Source organism: Corvus kubaryi, unplaced genomic scaffold, assembly GCF_017639235.1.
Source record: "Corvus kubaryi isolate FWS band 111438036 unplaced genomic scaffold, C.kubaryi_AGA036_p1.0 split1-131, whole genome shotgun sequence".
Taxonomy (NCBI): Eukaryota; Metazoa; Chordata; class Aves; order Passeriformes; family Corvidae; genus Corvus; species Corvus kubaryi.
This window is the reverse complement of record NW_024582073.1, coordinates 19,014,491-19,035,192: the sequence shown is the minus strand read 5'-3', so window position 1 is coordinate 19,035,192 and position 20,702 is coordinate 19,014,491. Positions and strand designations below refer to the sequence as shown.

The following is a 20,702-nucleotide window of genomic DNA, read 5'->3' as shown; positions in this document are numbered from 1 at the left end:
AAAAACTTCGAAACCTGCAAGCCCCTCATCCCAAAATGCATGACAGACCCACTGACAAGTGGGGTCAACATCCCTGCAGGCAAATCAGGAAACTGAATGGAACACATTCTAGGTCATTTTCCAGGTGTTTGTTTTTTAAATTATTTGGCTGGTGGGTAAAAGGGGGTGATCTCCAGCAGGTTTTCTAAAACTACAATGCATATTTTTCAATTCTCCCTCTAAAATCAAAAGTCACTTGCTGGCACAGAAACTGTTCTGAAGGCACAATGGGTGAATGGGGAATTCAAAAAAATAGCTAAAAATAAGCAGAACCTTCTCTTTTTTTTCTCTTTAAGTAATATTTTAGACTATCTTTCTTTAAAGAGATTGATTCTGCAGGGACAGTTGAACATGAGTGTTCAGTCCATGAAGAGGCAGCCACACAGGTTTAACTGAGGAAGTGGGAATAAATCCTAGTTTTTCCTTTTTTCTTAAATATTAACTAAGGCAAAATTAAGGAAGGAAGACATTTCACATGTACCTAAGCCTGTCTATCACTATCCAAATTTCCAAGAATCTGCACATTATTTACCCATTCTGTAAAGGCATTGCAAATCAATGCGTTTGCTCATGATGCATAACTTGAACAGCACAAATGCTCTCTGGAGATCCTGAAAATGTTCACTTTTTTTCTCTGATTTGTTTTCTCAGTTGATTTTTGGCTTTTTGCTTTTTTGTCTCCTTAGGAGTCAGAAAAAATCCCCTCAGTTTTTTCTATCCACTCTTTGCTGGATGACAATTCTTCATTTTAAATGCATCCTATATTTATTTCAGGTCCAGCAAATAACTGGCCTATAATTAACCAAATAGGCACAATGAAGCACCTGTCTGGACCAGCAGTCTATAGAATCTGGCTCCCTAATCTATAGAACAATAAGCAATTTTTGAAGGGTAATTTTCTTTCAGATCACAGATTGACTAAACCTTTACTTTTTAGAAAGTGAAAGCTTTCTGCTGTTTGTCTTTTGACAAAAATGATGAGGTACCAAACAGCACACATGCCTGAACATACCTGTTGTTAGCATTACTGTTTCAGTCCTCAAAAATATCTGCAAGCTGAAAAGCTGTGTTTGGAAAAATGTAACAAAAAACCTCCCTCCTCAGTTTATAGTAACAGCTCACCCTTGCTGTAAAGGAGCAGATGGGACTCAATGCATATGCTATCAGAAAATGGTTTACACGCCATCTAAGCTATCAAGAAGGTAATAGTTGTTCTAACAAGAGAGAAAATGTGGTTTTAAAGGCAATTTTATGCTCTAGAAAGTTAAAGCAGTTATTTTTATAAGCTTAGATCCTCATGCTATTTGTTATCTTCAGATGGGATGACTTTTCCAAGTACCAATATCTCAATGAACATAAACTAAATTCATCCTAGCTTAAGACTTGTGCCTATGGAATCATTAAAAACCATGTGTTTGTAGTGTAACTACAGGAGGAATTAAGATACTGAGGATTGACAGTAGTCCCTGTTAAGCAACACAAATGAATGGCAATACTTCTATAAAAGGCTAAAAGTATAAAAAATATGCAGCTTTACAATAAAGAATATATTTTAATTTTCTCGGGGAAAACCTCTTTTCCTACCAGAAAGGTGGGAAAGTTTTTCCTGAACTTCACAGTCTTGTCTCATTAAACCATCAGAGTGCTACAAAAGAACACTAAAGTGTGAAATTTTCCTGCTAAAGGGATGTCATAAAATATAGCTGAGAAGGTGGCAATAAAAAATACCTCTTCATTCCAGAAAAATCTGCATTGATAAGGTAAAAGTTTACAAGATCACAAAAAAGTTGAAAAGGAGGATCAATTGCTTTGTTTCTGTGAGACTTAGAGGGTATCACACAAAGAATAACAAAGGATGTGTGTGAAAGATGGTAGACATAGTTTTCTTTGCCAAAGAATGCTGAAATTTTGTTGTTTCAGACAAAGAATTAGCAAATCCATGGAAGACTAAGAAAGAGTGAGAAGCTATGCCTCAGAAAGACCCTAAGCTGAAAAGAATGTACACTGGTTCTCAAAAAATGTCTCACCTACTTGCCCTGTTTGTATTTTCTCTGGACACTTCCCTACAGCCACTGTAATGGAGAAAAACAGAAGTAAAAGCTATCCAGTTTTGATCTTTGTGTAATAATTAAGGACTCAATATCCTTGGCAGCCTGCTTGACTGCCTAGAAGCAAAAAGCTTTTCCTTACAGTCTCTCTGCATCTTTCTTGTTTCAACACCTGCATTCTGTCTCTCAAGCACCTCGCCGTGCAGCAACAGGATACTGGCTCTGCCATTGCAACACCCTGCTCTTAGGTCCCCAAAGCTGTCTCCTCTCAGGCTGAAACAGTCCAGTTCACCCAGTCCCTTCTCACAGGTCTCCTGACACTGACATGGTGACTCTCCAGTGGACTTGTCACAGGCTATTGATGTCTTTCCTGTACAAGGAAGGGCAGACAAAACCTGACAGGGTAATTGCACTCAACTATTGAGTTGTGCCTTGTGATACAAAAAGCAGTGGGTGCAAAGCTGATGTCGCACTTCTTGTTCAGAACAAAAAGCATGTGTTCTCTTCTCATTTAATCATATTAAAGCATTACTAATAGTGGAAGTTGCCCAGCTAAAAGGTAGGAAAGTAGTTCAAATCTCTTAAGCCCCTCAAAATGGAATAGAGAAGTTTCACTGAAGATAAATCTGCCTCCATTAAAGTCAACTAAAATATTGCTATTGATTTGCAGAGATATCAGAATATGATTCTTCACAGCTTCTTCTCAACAGCTGAAGAGTCAATTACCAAGATTTTCATTAAAAGCAATTCAGTACTATGTACTACCGAGATATTCCCACTATTCTCACATATGACAAATGTTTGAACACACAGAGGAAAGGTGGAGAGGCCAACTAGGTAGCTACTGGTACATTATGAATGTTCTTTGGCTTTAACATCACTGAGCACAGTGAAAAACACAACAGAAGCTTTAATTTTAATGAACTTCTGTAGAAAGCAAGCTAGAAATATAAAAAAAAGCTTTTTGTCCACAATGTATCTGCAGATACTTTGCTCAAAATAGATTGCAAAGTACAACACAAATCCTGAATAACATCAATAAAGAGAAAGAAGCTAAATGAAGAACAGCAGAATCCATTTTGAAGAATGGTGAGGTGAAGGAGAAAAGCAGAGGGTTAATCTTCACATGTTGAAAACATGACATGTTAGAACATATTGATTTACAAGTTCTAAAAATAGATGGAACATATCTATAACAGGGAAAAAACTTCAGTTTGTTTCAACTGAGATTTTAAAAGATGTTGCAAGTATCTGCACTTAAACTCTCTGAGTTTAACACCAGAAGGAAATTTTTAAAGAAGTTTCAAGTCAACATTTGACATTCCTAAGGTATTTAAAATTCAAGAACAGTTCTATTCCACAGAATTCTTTAACATCCCCCCGGTCCCCCATCTCACTCTAACAAACATATGTCAGCAGTACAGTGAACTTAGCGGAACCTGAAATTTGTCCTTACAGAAGGACAAAGAGATTGCTATTTTTTTTTCAGTATTTTCACTGTATGTTGCACAGAAATTAGTGACAATCTCTTTTCCCAGAAATAAGGGGAAAAGAAGTATCTTGGTCTTCTCCCCATTTTTCTCTAAAGCAGCATATTTTTTCCTCAGCTTTTCAAAAGAGGATCCACAGAATTACAGCAGTATTTCATTAGAGTCACATCAAACATCAGCAAGTCTTTATTTCCCCAAATAAACCACGATCAATCAATTAGACCACTTCAGTGGTGGAGATGTATAAACAGCTGATTAATGTTTAATGTGAAACTCCTTACAAAGAAAAAGAGGCAATAAATGGTGCTTAAAAAAACCTCCAAAAACTCAAGGGAACAAGTCTTACTTTCTGGTTTACAGCCAAAGTGAAGTTTTGTACAAGTGATTTGCTAACATAGTGCCAGTGCAAAAACACCTGTCCTTTGATACACAAAGAAACATGAAAAAATATATATAGACATACCTGGTCCAATGCAGAACGATGCAATGATTGCAAGGATACAAAATATACTGAGGTAAGGAAGCCAGTGCACACTGTTCTGGGTAGACAAAAGACATTAATTTTAAGCATATTGTATGTATTACAAATATTTTTAAAAACTCAAAGACAATAGATAGTGTTTTCCATGATTCTTAATCTATTTCAAAATTTAGTCTGAGGTTACTTTAGAAAATCACTGTATTTCTGTAGGACCTTATTAGATTGTATTTAAAGGCCTTGGTGTCTGTGAAATCTTTGTAGAGAAACACTAGACAAGCTCGTGTACCACTGAGTCCGAACTCTAAAAATTCACAGCTTCTTGTGCTAAAGGTCAAGCCAGCCTGGAACGCATTCAGCACCTCCATCCTCCTCAGGTATTTCAATCATGTTTAAAAAGAGCATCTAGGATGGCCCACAGAGCTTCAGAGTTCACCAGTCAAAGGCTTGGTTGAAGACAGGACAAGCTGACATTTGGTAGGAGGACCAGGCACCTGAACCTTGGCAAAGCATGGGATTTTCAGCCATAATCTGATTTTGCAGACAAGGAAGGCCATGTGTGCTATCTTTCTTCTACTTCTAAGTAGATTTTTCTCTACTGATACCTCTAAATATCAGGAACTTGAAATTCAAAGAGCAATTCCTGTGGAGTTTGCAGGACACTGTTTCTTGATCATGTATGTGAATGCTTGATTCTAATACTAATAGATGAGAAAAAAAATTGGATACTCATTTCTTTCTCTCTCCAACAGGTGGGGTTTCCCCTCAGCAAAGTGTGAATGATATTTTTATTAGAATTTTACTATTTTTGAAAATTTTCTAAGATGTATGTAAGTGTACTATAACCACCTTGAGTGGCACTGTAAAAATACTCTTGCTAAAGAAAGAAATTATTTTTTTCAGTGTTAAGGAAAAGCCCCCATTTTCTGATGCTCTTTCTCTTCTAGGCTGAGTTATTCCCTTAATTATGTGGAAACTGTGGTCTCCGGGGCATTAAGATTAACCAAAAGGGTTGTAAATATTTCAAAATTATACAATCTGGGGTTCTTGTCTGGAAGCAAATCCAAGGTCTCTGGGAAAGAGAAGGTGCAAATAGATATAAATTCCTCTGAGACTAAGCCTATTTGTACCCTGGTCCTTTGTTCAAAGCAAATCTCTAATACTTAACACATTGAGACCCTTTTGAAAGGAGGTAAAACTGAAAGGCATGCAGACTTCAGGGACTTAAAACAACTGAAGGTCCTCACACACCCAGCTTGGCTTTAAAAGATCTGGAAGGGAATTTTTCACTGGGCATACTAAATATGCAATAACACCTCTCTTCTGGAGGAGAGCTGTCTTACAGCTGTCCTGGCAGGTGTGTGAAGTAAACCTTTATTGTGCTGTACATAGAGGTAAACCAAATAAAACTGCAATGGTGTAGCACAGACCTGCCAGTCAGCCTGACTTACTGACTCTCTTCAAGCAAGAAACGAAATTTGAAAGTCAGATTAATGGCACCACACATGAATGAAAACCAACAGGAAAACACCTTGATGAAACACCACCCAAATCCATGCCATTGCAAATGTCAGTTTTACTTCTTAAAATTCCTTAGGAACACAAACAAACTGTATCTTACATAGATGGAATCTAAAAAGTAAAATTATGCAAACATGGAAATATTTCACTACTGGGGAAAAAGAAAAATCCAAACCTAAAACAGTGATGACATATAAAACATGAAAGAAATCTCAGAGTGTATTACAAAGATAAACCCACAGAATATGGGTAAACTATTTACTCATGGGTAAAATTGTCTTCATAATAGTTCATGATATGCATAAATCTTTGATTTTAGGAGTCTGAATGTGAGAATGTGAGAAAGTCTCTGTAGTTTTTTAATGCAAAAGCTTTGAAGCAAACAGATTCATAAATTAGTATGCGACCTTTCAATCCTTAGGCCAAACTGATTAAAAGGATTGGCTTACGTAGCAATGTTGAGACAAACCAGTATCTAGCAGGTTTAAGATTGGTAAAAGAGAGAGTAAAAATATATAGTGACCCTAGTGTTACCTGTAAAGTCAGGGAGACGGTGAGTACTGAGAAGAAGACAATCATCAGCCCAAAGCCTCCAATGAGAAGAGGTCTGCGTCCAAGCCGCTCAATAACTAAGCCCTGGAAAACAAAAAGTGGCATCTAACTTTCTTGATAAAGCACTGAAGAACTTGGACCATGAAATATGTTCTCCTAGTAAATAAGAACATCAAAACTAAAACCATGAAGTTTGATTTTACGCTATTGATAAACTATGACATGTTCATAATTGAGCTCACATTTATGTTTACAAAATTCAACCTCCTTGAAAAAACAAGTCAGCATGGTATCCTTATCTGAGACCACCAAAAAAATTGTACATTGATTTAATGGCTTAAAAATATGCATTAATTTCTATGACAATGTTCTTACAATTTGTTTTTTTAAATTTCAGTATGTTGAAGAGAATTATAGTCTCTTGCTTGTGCATTTTGACTATTTCCTAATTTCAACATCTCTCTGAATTTAAGCTTAAAACATTTAAAAATTGAGATTTAAATCTTTTTAGCATAGATTATATCTCAATTAAACTAAATTTTATTTTAAATTTCTTTTTTTTTCAAACATAGAATAAGCATTTAGGCGTGATTTTGGATAGTTAGTGTAATTAGAATATCCAAACAAAATAAATCCATGCAGCAGAAAACGTTGCTCAGACAGGTGAGTTTAATGCTGATACTTGTGCAGTTACACCCATTTTGAATTTATATTTAACACCTGAATATAAATCACAAAATTGGAATACTTATCTGCTAGAGAAAAACACAATGAAGAATTTCTTAAAAAGCTGTAACATGAAACCCTTTGCTAGTCTGACTCATTAAAATAGGCTGATACGTATTTTGTCATAACAGCTGATGTACTTTTCATGTTGATAACTACTAAAATTACTATTTACAGTTGGCTTTCTTATGAGAAAAATAAAATAATTTTATGAAGATTTAAATGTACCACTTCAAATAAGTTAAAGTAGGAATCACAAAACGGTTTGCCATATCATTATTTACTGAAGACTGAAAGCCATCTTCTACAAGTCCTTTGAGGAAAAGATAAATTGGGCAACTAAAATGAAAACTGGAATAATACCCTTAATTCTGGGAAACAACACACACCACTCCACTGTGAGCATCTAGAAGAAATGTGTTAAAGAAAAGTACAGAGACACCCAGGGACGAAATGCCTTGAGAGGCAAGTGCTTCTTCCTCTGTGTGGGGTTCACCAGTACATTTTAGGACAGGCTTGTCTGTCCTAAACACGTTGATGTTGCACCCTGAGCTGAACTTCCCCACCAGATATGCGCTGTGATGCTGCAGATCACTGAAAGCAGCTCTGTGGCAAGATTTTGCATTCTTTATTTCTTTAAATGGTGAAATATACAAATTTGGACAATTTCCACAGCTTCCACAGTAGAATTATGGAATTTTAAAAAGACCTGCACTCATGTTAGTAAGATTTTATGAGGTCCAAATGTTTCAAAACTGCAACTGCTTCACTGTCAAAACCTCTACAAGATGGCAGGTATTTTCCATTATGATTAATGAATTCATCCTGCAAACACATGTGACCACACATACACTGAACCAAGAGACAATTTTTATGGCTTTGAGGGCTGAAAATTTATTTGATAGGTCTAAGACCCCTCTTTTGCAACTTCTGCAAGAGACTTCTGCAACAGATGTTTCATATGTAATTTGGCATGAATTACATGTTCAGCAATAAATGCTGCACATCTAATTTCACATACTGTGCTATTTCTCTTATTTTTTCAATGCTGGATTAATGGTCATGATCAAACAATCTTGTTGTTACACAGCTGAGGGGTTTTACATTAAAACGGGGTAAGGGATGATGTTTCTCTTAGAGGGAAAAAGTTCATAGATGCCTCTCATACAAAACATGGGAAAAATGTGGTATATAGTTTTCACTTGCAAAACAAATTCCAGGCAGGAAGGACAGTTTGGATTAGGTCTTCCATAATAGCAAGTTTCCCTGGTGAAAACAATGCTGGTTTTTGCAGTTATAAACAGACAATAACTTAATTTTTTAGTTATGATTATACAAATCCAAAGCTTGTTAAATTGCAAAACCCACTAAGATGCTTATGACTCATAAGAAGTGGAAGATGATTCACCAGTTTCCAAGTATTTATAGATCTGAACGCTCCACTGCTATGCACTGGTAACTGTTACCTATTGAAGATCTACAGCAAGTCAAAATATAGTGTACAGTAGAATAACTGAAATAACAAGAAATCCAGTATATGCTCAAATATATACAAAAGAAGAACATTACAGCTGTTTCCTGTGATAACACCTGAGTTATGTGCCAAGCTGTGCAGGCTGATACTTGTTTATGTGTGATCATAAACATGTGTTTGTAGAAACCTATACCCAGTCATGATGATTAACACAGCTGAAATTACTGAAAATGTGTAAAGAATATTGCAACCAAAATTCTCTTGACACAAACATTTGGTGATAAAAAGACAACTGATATACAAACTACATCAACGGTTCACACAGCTTGCTTTTGTCTGTCAGGAAACACTTGTGAATAAAGTTAAAGAAGCAAATGTCAACCTTTTCACTTGAGTCAGCTGCAGATACCAGGGCTGACATAATGAAAGCAGAGTGCATTAAAATAGATCAGACAAGCTTCTCTGGATAAAATAAATGTGCGAGTCCTACAGTCCAAACAGGAGGTCACTGAATACTATTCCCTACTTCTATCCTGGCCCTAAATTATACTAAGCAAACCCTATCAGGTTTTCTTGATGTCTCAGCTCTGTGAAGAAGTTAGCTCTATAAGTTAATGTCAAGGATAGCCACACCTTTTTTCTCATGTATTTTGGATAAAGGCCTGAGTAAGACTATGACTAGATTCAGACTTAACATAGCAAGCTAACACTGTGTTATTTCCATTTTAAATATCAGGAATAACATGGATAACCTCATTTATATCACTTTATCACACAATGTGTAGTATCTTGTACCCAGGAAAAGGAGAGGAACAGCAGACTGAGAATTCTAAACTGGGGTTTTTGATTCATATTTTGATGTAAATCCATTAGTCTACTGTATGAATTATTCATTTTAAAATAAAAAAAGGGGTTATTGTATTTAAGTATCTAAACCGAAATTTAGAGGTCTAGCATCAACTTTGGCCACGTAAGCACAAGTCTTAAAAAAATCTCTGCCTACAAGGCTCTCACATCAATTTGCCTGTATCTGTATTAAAGCCATGACTGGATAAGATCTTAGACATCTTCTGCAGGTACCTGTCTAAAGATTACTCTCAGTAAGGCATGGAATTAATTGCCAAATTTCTAAGCTCAGTCTGAAGTATTTTGCAGTGAGGCATCCTTAATCAGCTTCACTTGGCAGTGAAATTTTCTATTCACTAATGATGCTCTCCATACTCGATGTCTGCCAGAGCAGCATGGCCAAGATGCAGCCCATGCAAGGACTCAGCCAGCCCCATTTGCCTCAGCAGTGCTTGGCAACAGCCCCTAGGGTGGCACAAAACCACCCATTTCCTTATTCCTATTCTGTCCCTCCAATAAACTGTAAATATTTCTGAAGCAAAGCTCCTTCTGTTGATGATTTAGTTGTTAAAAGCATTAAGCTGTCATGTTTATGCTATAAAAGCCAGACTAGATCTCAGCCTTGATCTGTGACAGCTTATTGTGGCTGATGTTTTATTTTCAAATGATGGTATTTGATTGCCCCTATGCAGATCATCCTGAATAGATTGATAGAAGAATTACTCAAACCCAATGCTTTTAATCTTCAACAGCAGGAGATACATCTTTAAAACTTTCAATTTCTGAATATATCCTACACAAGAATTTGTGCTACATAAATGCAGCTTTAACCATGTGCACCTTGGGTCTTAGGAGGGGTGTTGTAAGGCAAACCTTCATGATGAGACTTACTCTCCTGGAAGGCACTACATGGTTACTTCAACACATGCAGTCCTTGTCTATACAAAAGCCCATGTGTATTAAAACAATTAAAAGGAATAATGTCTTTACCTAAAAGCAATTCTGTGGATCAGTTGTGGATTAAGACAGTGTGCATTAACACAGTCTCACTCTGAGTCCACCCTGCAGTGAAAATATGCCCAGATGCCTCCGGCCATTGACACACGCCATGATCTGAGATGCTGCTTGCCCAGTCTCTTTTCTACAGCTGGCTCTATCTGGGCTATTACAGACCAAAATATTACCTTCAAATTCTGGTAATCCTTGAGCAACTGCTTATCAGGGTGAGGGGAGAAAGAGGGGGAAATGCCATGTTTGCCCCATTCTTGCTGTCTCTACTTATGTCCTACTGGGAATTATGGGTGGGTGAAGGCTGAGTCTGACTCAGTGCGAGCAATGTCACATGGAACTGCATTAAAAGTCTACTAAAAGTCAGATTCTAACATAACTTCCTAGGAACCCTTGAGATTCTACTATTTTTCACCCCATTGTTTTCACTAGCTAAGACTGGCTGTTACTGGAATATAATTCTTTCTCTTCTTACCACACTGGACCCAGAGTTTCAGTGGAGACATCTTTCATCATCCTTTGGAAACCCTGGAGGAAATGTGTTGGAGATGAGATCACCTATGGAAGCATCTGGAATACCCTTGATTTAAGATTTGCCATGCCCTGAGCAGGGAATCTCTCCTTCTGTATTGAGATCTATTGACAGTAAAACAAATGCAGAACAAGTCTAAGAGCCCTTTCTCCTGGCATCCTGAAGCTGACTAAATTAATCTCACTAAATAATGCTGGCTTGCCTGACTTCTGTGTGATAATGAAAAGAATTTCCTACATTCTTTTATGGCCTAGTACTGCAATGTGTTTTAACTCATTCCAGGCTTCACACAGCTTGTCTCTGTCACAGGCTTTTAGTAACACCTTCATGCATCACCCTTTGGGAAATACTTAGGGCACAGTCTTCTCAGTATAGTCACATCTAGTCTTCCTGTGAACATTATAAGAAACCCAAATGTGGTGCCACAGATGGCAAAATTGGATGTGGGATGCTTAATTTGAATAACATTCCCTTTTATTCTATGCTGGCTTCATGGAGGAGGGAAGGAATCCTTTCAGACATTTACTTCTGTCTTCCTTTCCATTCACCCTACTCTTGTGCTAAAGAAAGGCACTGGAAAATTGTTCTCTTTGCCCACTAAGAGTAAGACAACAACTAAAATTAACTTGAATCATTAAAAATTAGAAAATAGTAACAGTAATTAATCTTACTGAAGAATAGCTAAACTTGTGGTAGGCACTTACTTCAGAAGTTGTAGAACAGACTCCTAATAAACACTAAGAATTATTTAAATGTATTCCATCCTGCTTCAAAGAATTGCATCAGATTAGGTAACTTACTGCTGTAACATGTCGATGAGTAGTAAATCTATTCAATATTTCATTCCAGAGGATACAAAACTTCAGAAGCAAACTGAAATTAATGGACACCCTCACAAACTAATTAATGGACACCCTCACTAGACAACAAGTAATTGTCTAGCCAGTCTTCTAAATCAAATCTGTGTTCAGTACAATGGGTGGAATTCTCTATCATTAACCAAAAAATGTACAGAAAGTTTATATTGTCTCCCTAGAGAGAAGCCAGGGCATCAGGTACACAATGCTAGAACACACATATTTCATGAAGTAAATTAGGAAACATTTGTGTAAACGGGAGTTGCAGCCAAATTATGTGAATGAAAGGAAAATGATGATGCACAAGAGTCATCTTTCAATGTCTTGTTTACATGGCTTTTGCTGGAGAGCAAGAGGGATGGAGCTGTAGGCAAAGCATGCTACAAGAGGGCATATCAAGATCTGAGGCAACACAGTCTGAGGCTATAAAAAGGATGGGATATTAATTGCCTTTCCTCATGGACCACATCAATATTATTACTATTGTGCTGCTGCTCCCAAGAGACGCATTAAAGCAAGGCTTTCAAAATTTTTCAGTTTCAGTATTTTATCTCCTAAATATTACTTTGTTTCTCTGTGAAATACATCTATTTCACTGTTTGCCTTTGGCATTCATATGGGTCTCATCAATGGAGGTCATCAATACCCAAGTACTCTTACTGAGGCTCAATCTCATGATCACCTAATTTATGCATAATGATCACAGATGGTACATGATTTCTAGGGGACCTCTCCAATTGCTATTTCATTTATGAGGAAAGAAACTATACCTCTATAACTGATTACCTCTACTGAAATCCTGGAGTTTATTGTCAGTAAAAACTGGTTTCTGCTAACAAACACAACATAATAAAAAACACCAGGAAAATTAAGCTCTCTTCTTGCTTTCTTCCGTTTCTTCCCTGAATAGGACAGAAGGCATGCACCTGGTTTAACATTTAAGACTGTGAAACAGATTTTTTTAAAATGGCAAAAGGAGATATTGGGAGAGGCTGGGAGTGGGAGGAATCCCCTGTCCACAGTGCTAGGCATGAAAAACTTGAGAGGAAGTCACTCGAATAAATAAGCTGCAAAACCTTCAAGTGGAAAGCTAAATTCATGCTGTTGTTCCTTTAAACAACTGCAACAAAACATTTATGAAGATTAAGGAAATAAAATTAAGTCTAAAAAGCAGCATGTCTTGAACTGAGAAATTGGAAGGAAGCAGAGTTATCAATATGTCAGCATTTCCAGAGGCACAGCAGGTAGCATTAACAGAAAAAGTATTAAAAACCCTCTTATTGAGTACGAAACATTACCACACATAGCAGGAGTCAAAGCACACACATCCACCTCATTTGTATGAAGAGAGTGCTCTGAATAAGCCCCATAAACTGACAGCACAGAAGGAATTGAAAAGATAACAGACCGTATTTATAGAAAGGCTTTAATATCATGGAATCATCTCCATGTAATTATCATCTGTTTTCTAATAAAAGAGGCGTATTCTTCACTTAAAACAGTGGCAGAATTATCATTATTATTTTTCCATATATCTTAGACAAAGAAGTGTGTGTGCAGTATCACAAAGAAGAAACTGTAAGAGGTAGGGACTTTCATATTTCTCTATTTCTACCTATTAAAAAGAGTCATAAAATTAAAGTCTCTTTAATTGAAAAAAAAAAAAAAAAGAAAAAAAGATGATTTAGCCAAAGACAGATTTGTGGAAATTCACAAACATCAGAAGAAGATATTTGTGACCCTGTAGAGTCCTTATGTCCTAGACGATAAGAAAACATACTTGATAGCTGGATTTAGTTTAACATTTTGTAGGTCACAAGTAGTTGCCCTACCACTGAAAAGGATTTTTTATTCATTCTTTTGACATTTAAAAACGCTTGCTGTGGTGTTCAGTATTGTGCAAATACAGTTGGTATAGAATACATGAAGAAAAAATTCTAACAAAGGAAGAAAAGAGTGCTTGCTCCTTTGCAACTTTCCATTCCTAAGAGTTCTCCCATTGTTTCTTATTTATTGCAGTGCAAACATAAATGTATTTCCTTTAGCAATTAATTGTGTAATCACCTACTAAAACTTGGAGATTTAGTTTGCTCATTTAGTGTATTTTTTTTCATAGTCAACTTTTCCATTTTGAAATAGGAAAGAAAAAATTGTGCATGGATAAGTTTTTCTATTAACATCTTTTTCTACATTCAGAGCAGAGCAAAGGACCTGCCCTGGAGCTCACGTATTAGGAAAGGATTTGTCCTAAGGCAGTAGAATTTCACACCACATGGGACTCCTTGTTCTAGCAGGCTGGTATTACTCTTCCACCTCCCTGAGTGGCTGTTTCTGCCAGCCACACTGAACACATGTAGCTGTACTGTGCCTGAGCCTTCTCCAAACAACACTGCCTGCTTCCCAGCAGGCACACGAGAAAACTCTGAGATGTGAATAAACTGCTACCAGGTAAGGTTGTTCTACCAGGTGAAATGATTTATGAGTTACCACTTAATAAACTTTGGCCCTTGCTATTTCTGCCTTCTTCCTCTTCATCCATATAAAGCACTGCAGGACATACCAAATTTTCTGTTCCTTTTATGGAACTAAAATTAAAGAGCATCTTAAAAAAAGCATCCCAAGACAAAAATTTGGTTTAGGATTAAAATTAGAAATAATATTTTGAATTGCTTAATCAACCATTACACTTAATAAATATATTATTCTTTTTATATTTTAACCTATACAAGAAAATAAAATCTAATAAAATTTAAATATCAAGCATGCTAATGGATTTTTTATAACCATACTTACAGAAAAAACAGCAGCCAGAGTCTCAACAGCACCAGTACTTAGTGTAACATAGGGGATTGTTTCATGATTGATCCCAGATTCACTAAAGATGTTGTTTGTGTAGTACCAGATCTGTATCAGAGAGAATAAAATGAGTTATTAATCATTATATTTTGAACTAAAATATATTGGTATTCAGTTCAGCCATCTAATGTACTCAAGGCAAAACTTGCTAAAACTCTGAGCATTCCCAAATGACCGAGGGCCGCAGAGGACAACAAATGAAGGGAAGGTGCAAATTCCAGGTGGATGAGACACAGCGTTGCTGTAACTTCACTTGGAGACCCAGGAAGAATTACAAACAGCTTTAACTCAATTTAGCTTGATTCACTTTAGGAGTAAATCAAAGAAACTCACTTTAAGCTTGAACAAGAGGATAAAAATAGGTTTTGTGTGGCTTAGCAAGCAGGTTTGTGTAGCTTTATGGAATACTTCAATAGCATGTAACAACACAGGAGAGAACAGGAAAGAGATTTTGAGAGGCACTGAAAAGGATGCTTGTTTTTGGACAGAAGGTGTGAGGTGTATTTCTGCTTTAACCTCACTGGAGTGTGGACATCTGCAATCAAGACATCCCCCTAATCTCTCTTTATTATCCACAGAAAGAAAAGATACTTTTAAGATTAAAATTGCTTGGGGAAAAGTAAAACACTGTTTTTAGGAGGAAATTAACCATAGGCTAGAAGTATCTGTCTCTAATGGACAGAAACACAGGTTGTATAGCCTAGAGGAAGTCAATCATGTTTGGTCAGTAAAACTATATCCAGCAGTGACAATATCCAGGCAGAGAATATATAGTGGCAACATTCTAAAATAGCAAGTTTGGTAAGCATCAGAGTCCCGTTCATATCAACTGTGTTTGAAAACCATGTAATATTCATATTTGACTCACGGTGACAGAAAAGAACTAGCCAAAGATTTTGGCTGCCAAAGGGAGCAAGAAGGGGAGACAAAAAGATAATTGATCTAGTAGAAAAAATGAAAAATGATTGAAATAACTGATTATCAAAAGAAAAAAATTCTAAACCACAGGTAATTTATCTGTGAGAACAAAACTCAAAGCCCTGGATAATGATGGCACTAAACATTAAGGTAGCAGTGATATTTCTTCCCATGTGCTCTCCATGGTACAAGCCCTAACAGGGCACACACTGCTAAATAAAGGGCTTGTCAGATGGATGGAAGTGTTATGATTGCAAGAGGAAAACCCTGCTGCCTGCTGGCATATTATGAACATGCTACATCTGTTTATTGAGAAAATAACTCAGCAGTTTCGTAAAAAAAAAAATTCTAAATTCCCAACTAGCCCTTCAGCAAAGCTGCTTGCCCCAGGTCAAAGAGGAAAATCCAACTCTTATTACATAAACCCCAATGACACACTGAGGAGTAAAAAGTCACCTTATCACCTTACAGATAAAGAGAAACTGACTGAAGACTTATGCCTACTGCTGGCACATCAGCTTTCACCAGAACAGATGCAGTGACAAGAAATGATAGCAACAAACTTCTCTATATGAAGTAACCTGCCTTTGTGTAGCACATGCTGGTGTTAATTGTTCATTACCATGCTGACACACAGCACAGACAAACAAAACCAAGTATCAGCTCCCTGTTCCCTCTGAAATGTTTATGCCCACTGATAATTTTTTGGGGACCCAGTACTCTGACAGTGTATTGACTTCCCATATACCTACACAGTATATAAGGAGAACAAAGTAGCACAAAAACTGTGATAAAAATCATTTTATTCTTCATATTACAAGTTACAAGATTGATTTAGTGCAGTAAAGTTAGAAAAATATAATCTAGGCATTTCATCCTTGATATCAGTTTTGTATAGCAGCTAGATCTAAAAATGACAGAGATATTGCAAGTATGCACAACTTAAAAAAGAAGAAAGGGGCCAAAGAGCCACTAAAGCTGTTAACTCATGAATAAAATTTGTCAAAACACAACAACAAGAGCATAAGATGTTTTGCAAGTGCATGACTGACCACTGATGGTAAGATTAAAAAACTGGCAGAGCAAAACCAGGATGAAATTCACAGATTTATTACTCTCTGTAGCAGCACAAAAATAAATTAGGGTAAAAATTAACAAAATGTACATTTTTCAAAACAGTGAATGTTTTTCAGCCTGTGTACCGTTAAAGAGAGAAAGAACATCGGCAAATTTATTAGGCATACTTTCTAGGCTAGTGATCACTTTTCTAATTTCACTAAAGTTATTTTTCTAACATGCTTTTTGTTAGCTAGTGATTTCATCAGCTAAGAAAATTAGCTAATGATCAGGCTAAAGGTTTTTGAATGAAAGAGCTGTGGAAAATGGTGCAGAAGGCTCAAAACTAAATGGGCAACAGCAGAGACACAGACTGCGTGGCACACTGCGTACTCACTCCTTCCTACACTACCTGGTGCTCTCCACACCAGCAGTGAAGTGCACACCCTTTGCATATTGAAAACATGCATTGTTCCACAGATCCATTCCCAGCATAATTTCTTTGCACCCAAAATACAGCCTTAAGAACAGGCCTTACAGAAGCCTAGGCATCCCACTTTGGAAATGACTCCCTTATAGTAATATGTCTTACTGTGCATTCCTTGACATGAAAAAGTATAAACATCACCAGTGAAAACTTCACTGTAGTTTTGTGACTTCTTTAGAACTGAGATAAAATGGCGGAAGAGAAATAAATTTATTATGGCTTATATGTATCAGATAAATGTCAGCAGAGTAAAAGAGACTAATAGAAAATAATTTATTTATGTCAATTTAGGTCAGACTGTCTAGTATTTTGTTGTAATTAAAAACATGAACATGAGCAGAGCTTCACCATGATTTCTGTTCCATGTGGAAACAAACAAATGTACAGTTTTTAAGCAAAAGAAATTTTCATGTGAAGTAAAATCATTAAAAAGAAGCAAGTGTTCTCAGATACCAGCAGGATGATTACAGAAATCTGCCAGTTGGCAATTTCCCTGGAGAACGACCTGAGACTCGCGCCTGAAGGAATCCCAACTTTCCCATATGCCCTGTCCAGATGGTAGTTGTGGAAAAGACCAGACTGACTAACAGGGCAGTACAGACAAAGCAAATGAGTTAGAAGGAGGTTCCCTGCTGGTTAAACCTTACTGATGCTGGCTCACACCCAGCACGTTGGTTAGATGCACTCAGGCTAAACAAGACCCAGGTTCACCAGCATCTGTCACACCCCAACACCTCTCATCTTGGAGCTTCAGGTGACTTGAGCAGCACCAGCCAGGAAAGGCAAGCAAAAGACACAAGTTTTCAAAGCCTGGTCTCTTAATCAAGTGGCCCAGTTATTTCTCTTGACCTCTCTTTTAATTTTCTTGGTTGAATTATTAACTATTACTAACAACTGTTTAACTAATGCATTTTAGAACGCAATTTTTGTGTGAATAATTTTTTTTCATGTTTGGAGATGTTGCATGGGAGGAGAAACAAAGGAATAATAAAAAAGGAAGAGGCTTGAAACAGCCAACTCAACACACAGGTTTCCTGACAGAGACAGTTTTTCTGAGGCATATTTTCAGAAAGTGGCCATCCAATGACACTTTTAAGTAACTGGCATCCATTTTCGACTGGAAATGTCTGACTATCTCCCCACACCCTCACTCAAGCCATGAGAGTGTGGCTTTGTTTTGTCACAGAATACTGGAGAATTTTTATCAACCATTAAGTGTCCTCAAAGTCACAAAACTCTTCCATTTCCCCTGAAAATTTATCTGTGACCTTTTTTTTTAGGCAATGTGTTCCATTATTTGAACAGTCTGTATATTACTATAAGTGTCTTTTTATTTCCCTTATGTGCTGACAAATCTTAAAAAGACTGGATGACAAGGTAATTCTGGCTTTTTTCTCAAAAGTGTATCCACAATGAGAAATAAAATAACCTGTCATTAACGCAGAAATCCTACCATTAGGAGAAAACACTACCTATACATATGTTATTATAGTTTACCCCACAGGATGAAAAAACTCTTCTAATTCCCTCCTAGTATTTTGTAAAAAGCTTTTAGATTCCAGAATTCCAATTGCATTAATATTTTAAGTGATCTTGGACAAATTACCTTCTATTTGGAGTTTTAAAGCTATAGAGGTACCTGAGATAAGCCAGAGCTAGTGTTCATAGATACAAAAGCACATAGGCCTGGGGAGAAAATCTAGCTGGCCTGTGCTGCAGAGCCACAGTGAGAATTCCTTGCAGCAGCAAGAACGTTGCTTTTCATATCTATAAGCCAGTAATACCTTTGAACTATGAAAAAAACCCTTTCCCTTTCAGGTGCTTAATGAGAATACTTCTTTTGTGCAGCATAAAGCATCTAAGCCAGATGTCACAAGCTGCAGCCAGGATAGCTCTAGCTGGATGTAAAGAAAACACTTTTTGCAATGTAAGTGATGTAAACACCTGGCAGAGGTTGCCCAGGAAGGTTCTACCCTCTCCACCCTTGAATATGTTTAAAAGTCAATTGCACAAACCCCTCAGTAGCCTGAGCCAACCCTGAAGTCATTCCTGCTCTGAGCAAGGGCTTGGACCAGGTGGAGGGATCTTCCAACCTAAACTGTCCTGTGATCCTCTCATAGTTGAAGCAATAGGCTCAGACAGATGGAAAAGGAGACTTCTGATATCCATTAGCTTCAGACACAATAATGGTCAATCCAAATTGCTACTGACTGTTTTATGTCTTTTTCCTCTTTTCTTCACTTTCCAAGACAGGAATATTGAGGCAATAACAAATCAATCATGAGGTGTGACCTCTTGAAATCACTTACAGGAACCTTTGCTGACTTCTATAAGTACAGAATAGAACCAATCCAAGCTGAAATGTCTACTGAAAAAACTCTGAATAAGCATGGGGCATATCCAGAAACGAAGAATCTGAGTAATCAGAAGTGAAAGCTGCATGCTCTTTCTTTGCTAATCTCTTCTACCTTTTCATGTATTCCTTCAAAATTAACACAACATGGCTTCCCTTCCAATTTTTTTGTTTAAAAAACCCCAAACGATACAGATCTCTGCGGATTTTCCCACACGCTGCTCTCACAAAGTCATTACCAATAAGAAACAACCAAAAAAGGAAAGTCATAGAGGCTAGTGAATGGTATAGCCCAAACCCTGTGAGATGCCATGACCTGAAGAAGGACACTTACAGCATTTAGCCCACAGAGCTGGTAGCAGCCCATGGTGACGACCACGGTCACAATCTGCCATCGCACAGCGCGGGTTCTCAGGAGCTGAAGAATCGACACCATCTTGGTGTTTCTTTGGACTCGAGACTCTGCCAAAACTTCTTCTATTTCATGAGACACGTCATCTTTGCCAAGGAATCTCTGAAATGCTACCAAGAGAGGACACATACGTTAGGCCAGACACCTGACACTGTATGCATTTATAAATATCTTGCTTCTTTAAAACAGAAATGTTTGGCACAAACAGGAGACATACGTGGGCTACAACTTAATTATTCTTCTGCCAAGAATATCATTCTGCTCTGGATGTGATCAGGTTCATCTCTGCTATTGGGTTCAGAAACTGCAACAAAAATATAAACTATTTGTCTCCCTACAAGATCTCTCATATTATTTCATATATAATATAGCCTAAGGTCCAGTGCAGAGTGAAAACCCTGTGTAACTTGAAAACATTTAATACCAAAGCATCTCTGAAAATCATTATTTGACTTGGCTACTTTTGCAGCCTCACAATATAGCTGACCTCATTGCTGGAGATAGATTGGATAGAGAAGTAGCAAGATGTAAAAATGCATATAAGTCTGGTAAACCAAGAAAAGACAGACATTTGAAAGGAATGGCTATTATTCTTCATATTACCTCTTGTTTTTACTAGCACATAGACAAGAATTCTCTTTTTCAAGGTGGTTAACATTAGCAGTAATTACCCAGAGCTGTTCAAGATTTTATATCTGCCAATGCTGGAGACATGGGAACAAATTTACATGACCAATGTAAGCAAGCAACCAACCAATCTCACATCCCCAAAAAGACACCATTTAATATTGCACATTGATAGCTTACTGAAATATCCTTCCACTGTGAATAATACAGGCTTTCCAGCTCACACCTCGTCTAAGATACAAACAGATACCTCCTACTGGACGTGATGTGTCTCCACCAACATTGTTTTACAGATATTGTCTATGCAGATGATACCTCTGTCTCAATCTAACGAACATACCCCAGGGGCTGGCATTTTAAGAGATGTTTAAAATGCTCATCATCTCAGAATGACTGCAGAGAAACAATGACATTACACACAC

The 20,702-nt window shown here is 37.1% G+C and overlaps 1 protein-coding gene across 1 annotated transcript in view; it reads right to left on the bottom strand.

The window, feature by feature from the left end:
• Positions 1-20,702, bottom strand: part of SLC2A9 (solute carrier family 2 member 9) — an 83,373-nt gene that overhangs the window by 26,427 nt on the left and 36,244 nt on the right. Inside the window, exons 7-10 of the mRNA XM_042053459.1 lie at positions 19,576-19,763; positions 14,365-14,475; positions 6,111-6,212; positions 4,041-4,116 (exon numbers count right to left, since the gene is read on the bottom strand). Coding sequence (XP_041909393.1) covers positions 4,041-4,116; positions 6,111-6,212; positions 14,365-14,475; positions 19,576-19,763 — 477 coding nt within the window. The remainder of the gene's footprint in view (positions 1-4,040; positions 4,117-6,110; positions 6,213-14,364; positions 14,476-19,575; positions 19,764-20,702) is intronic.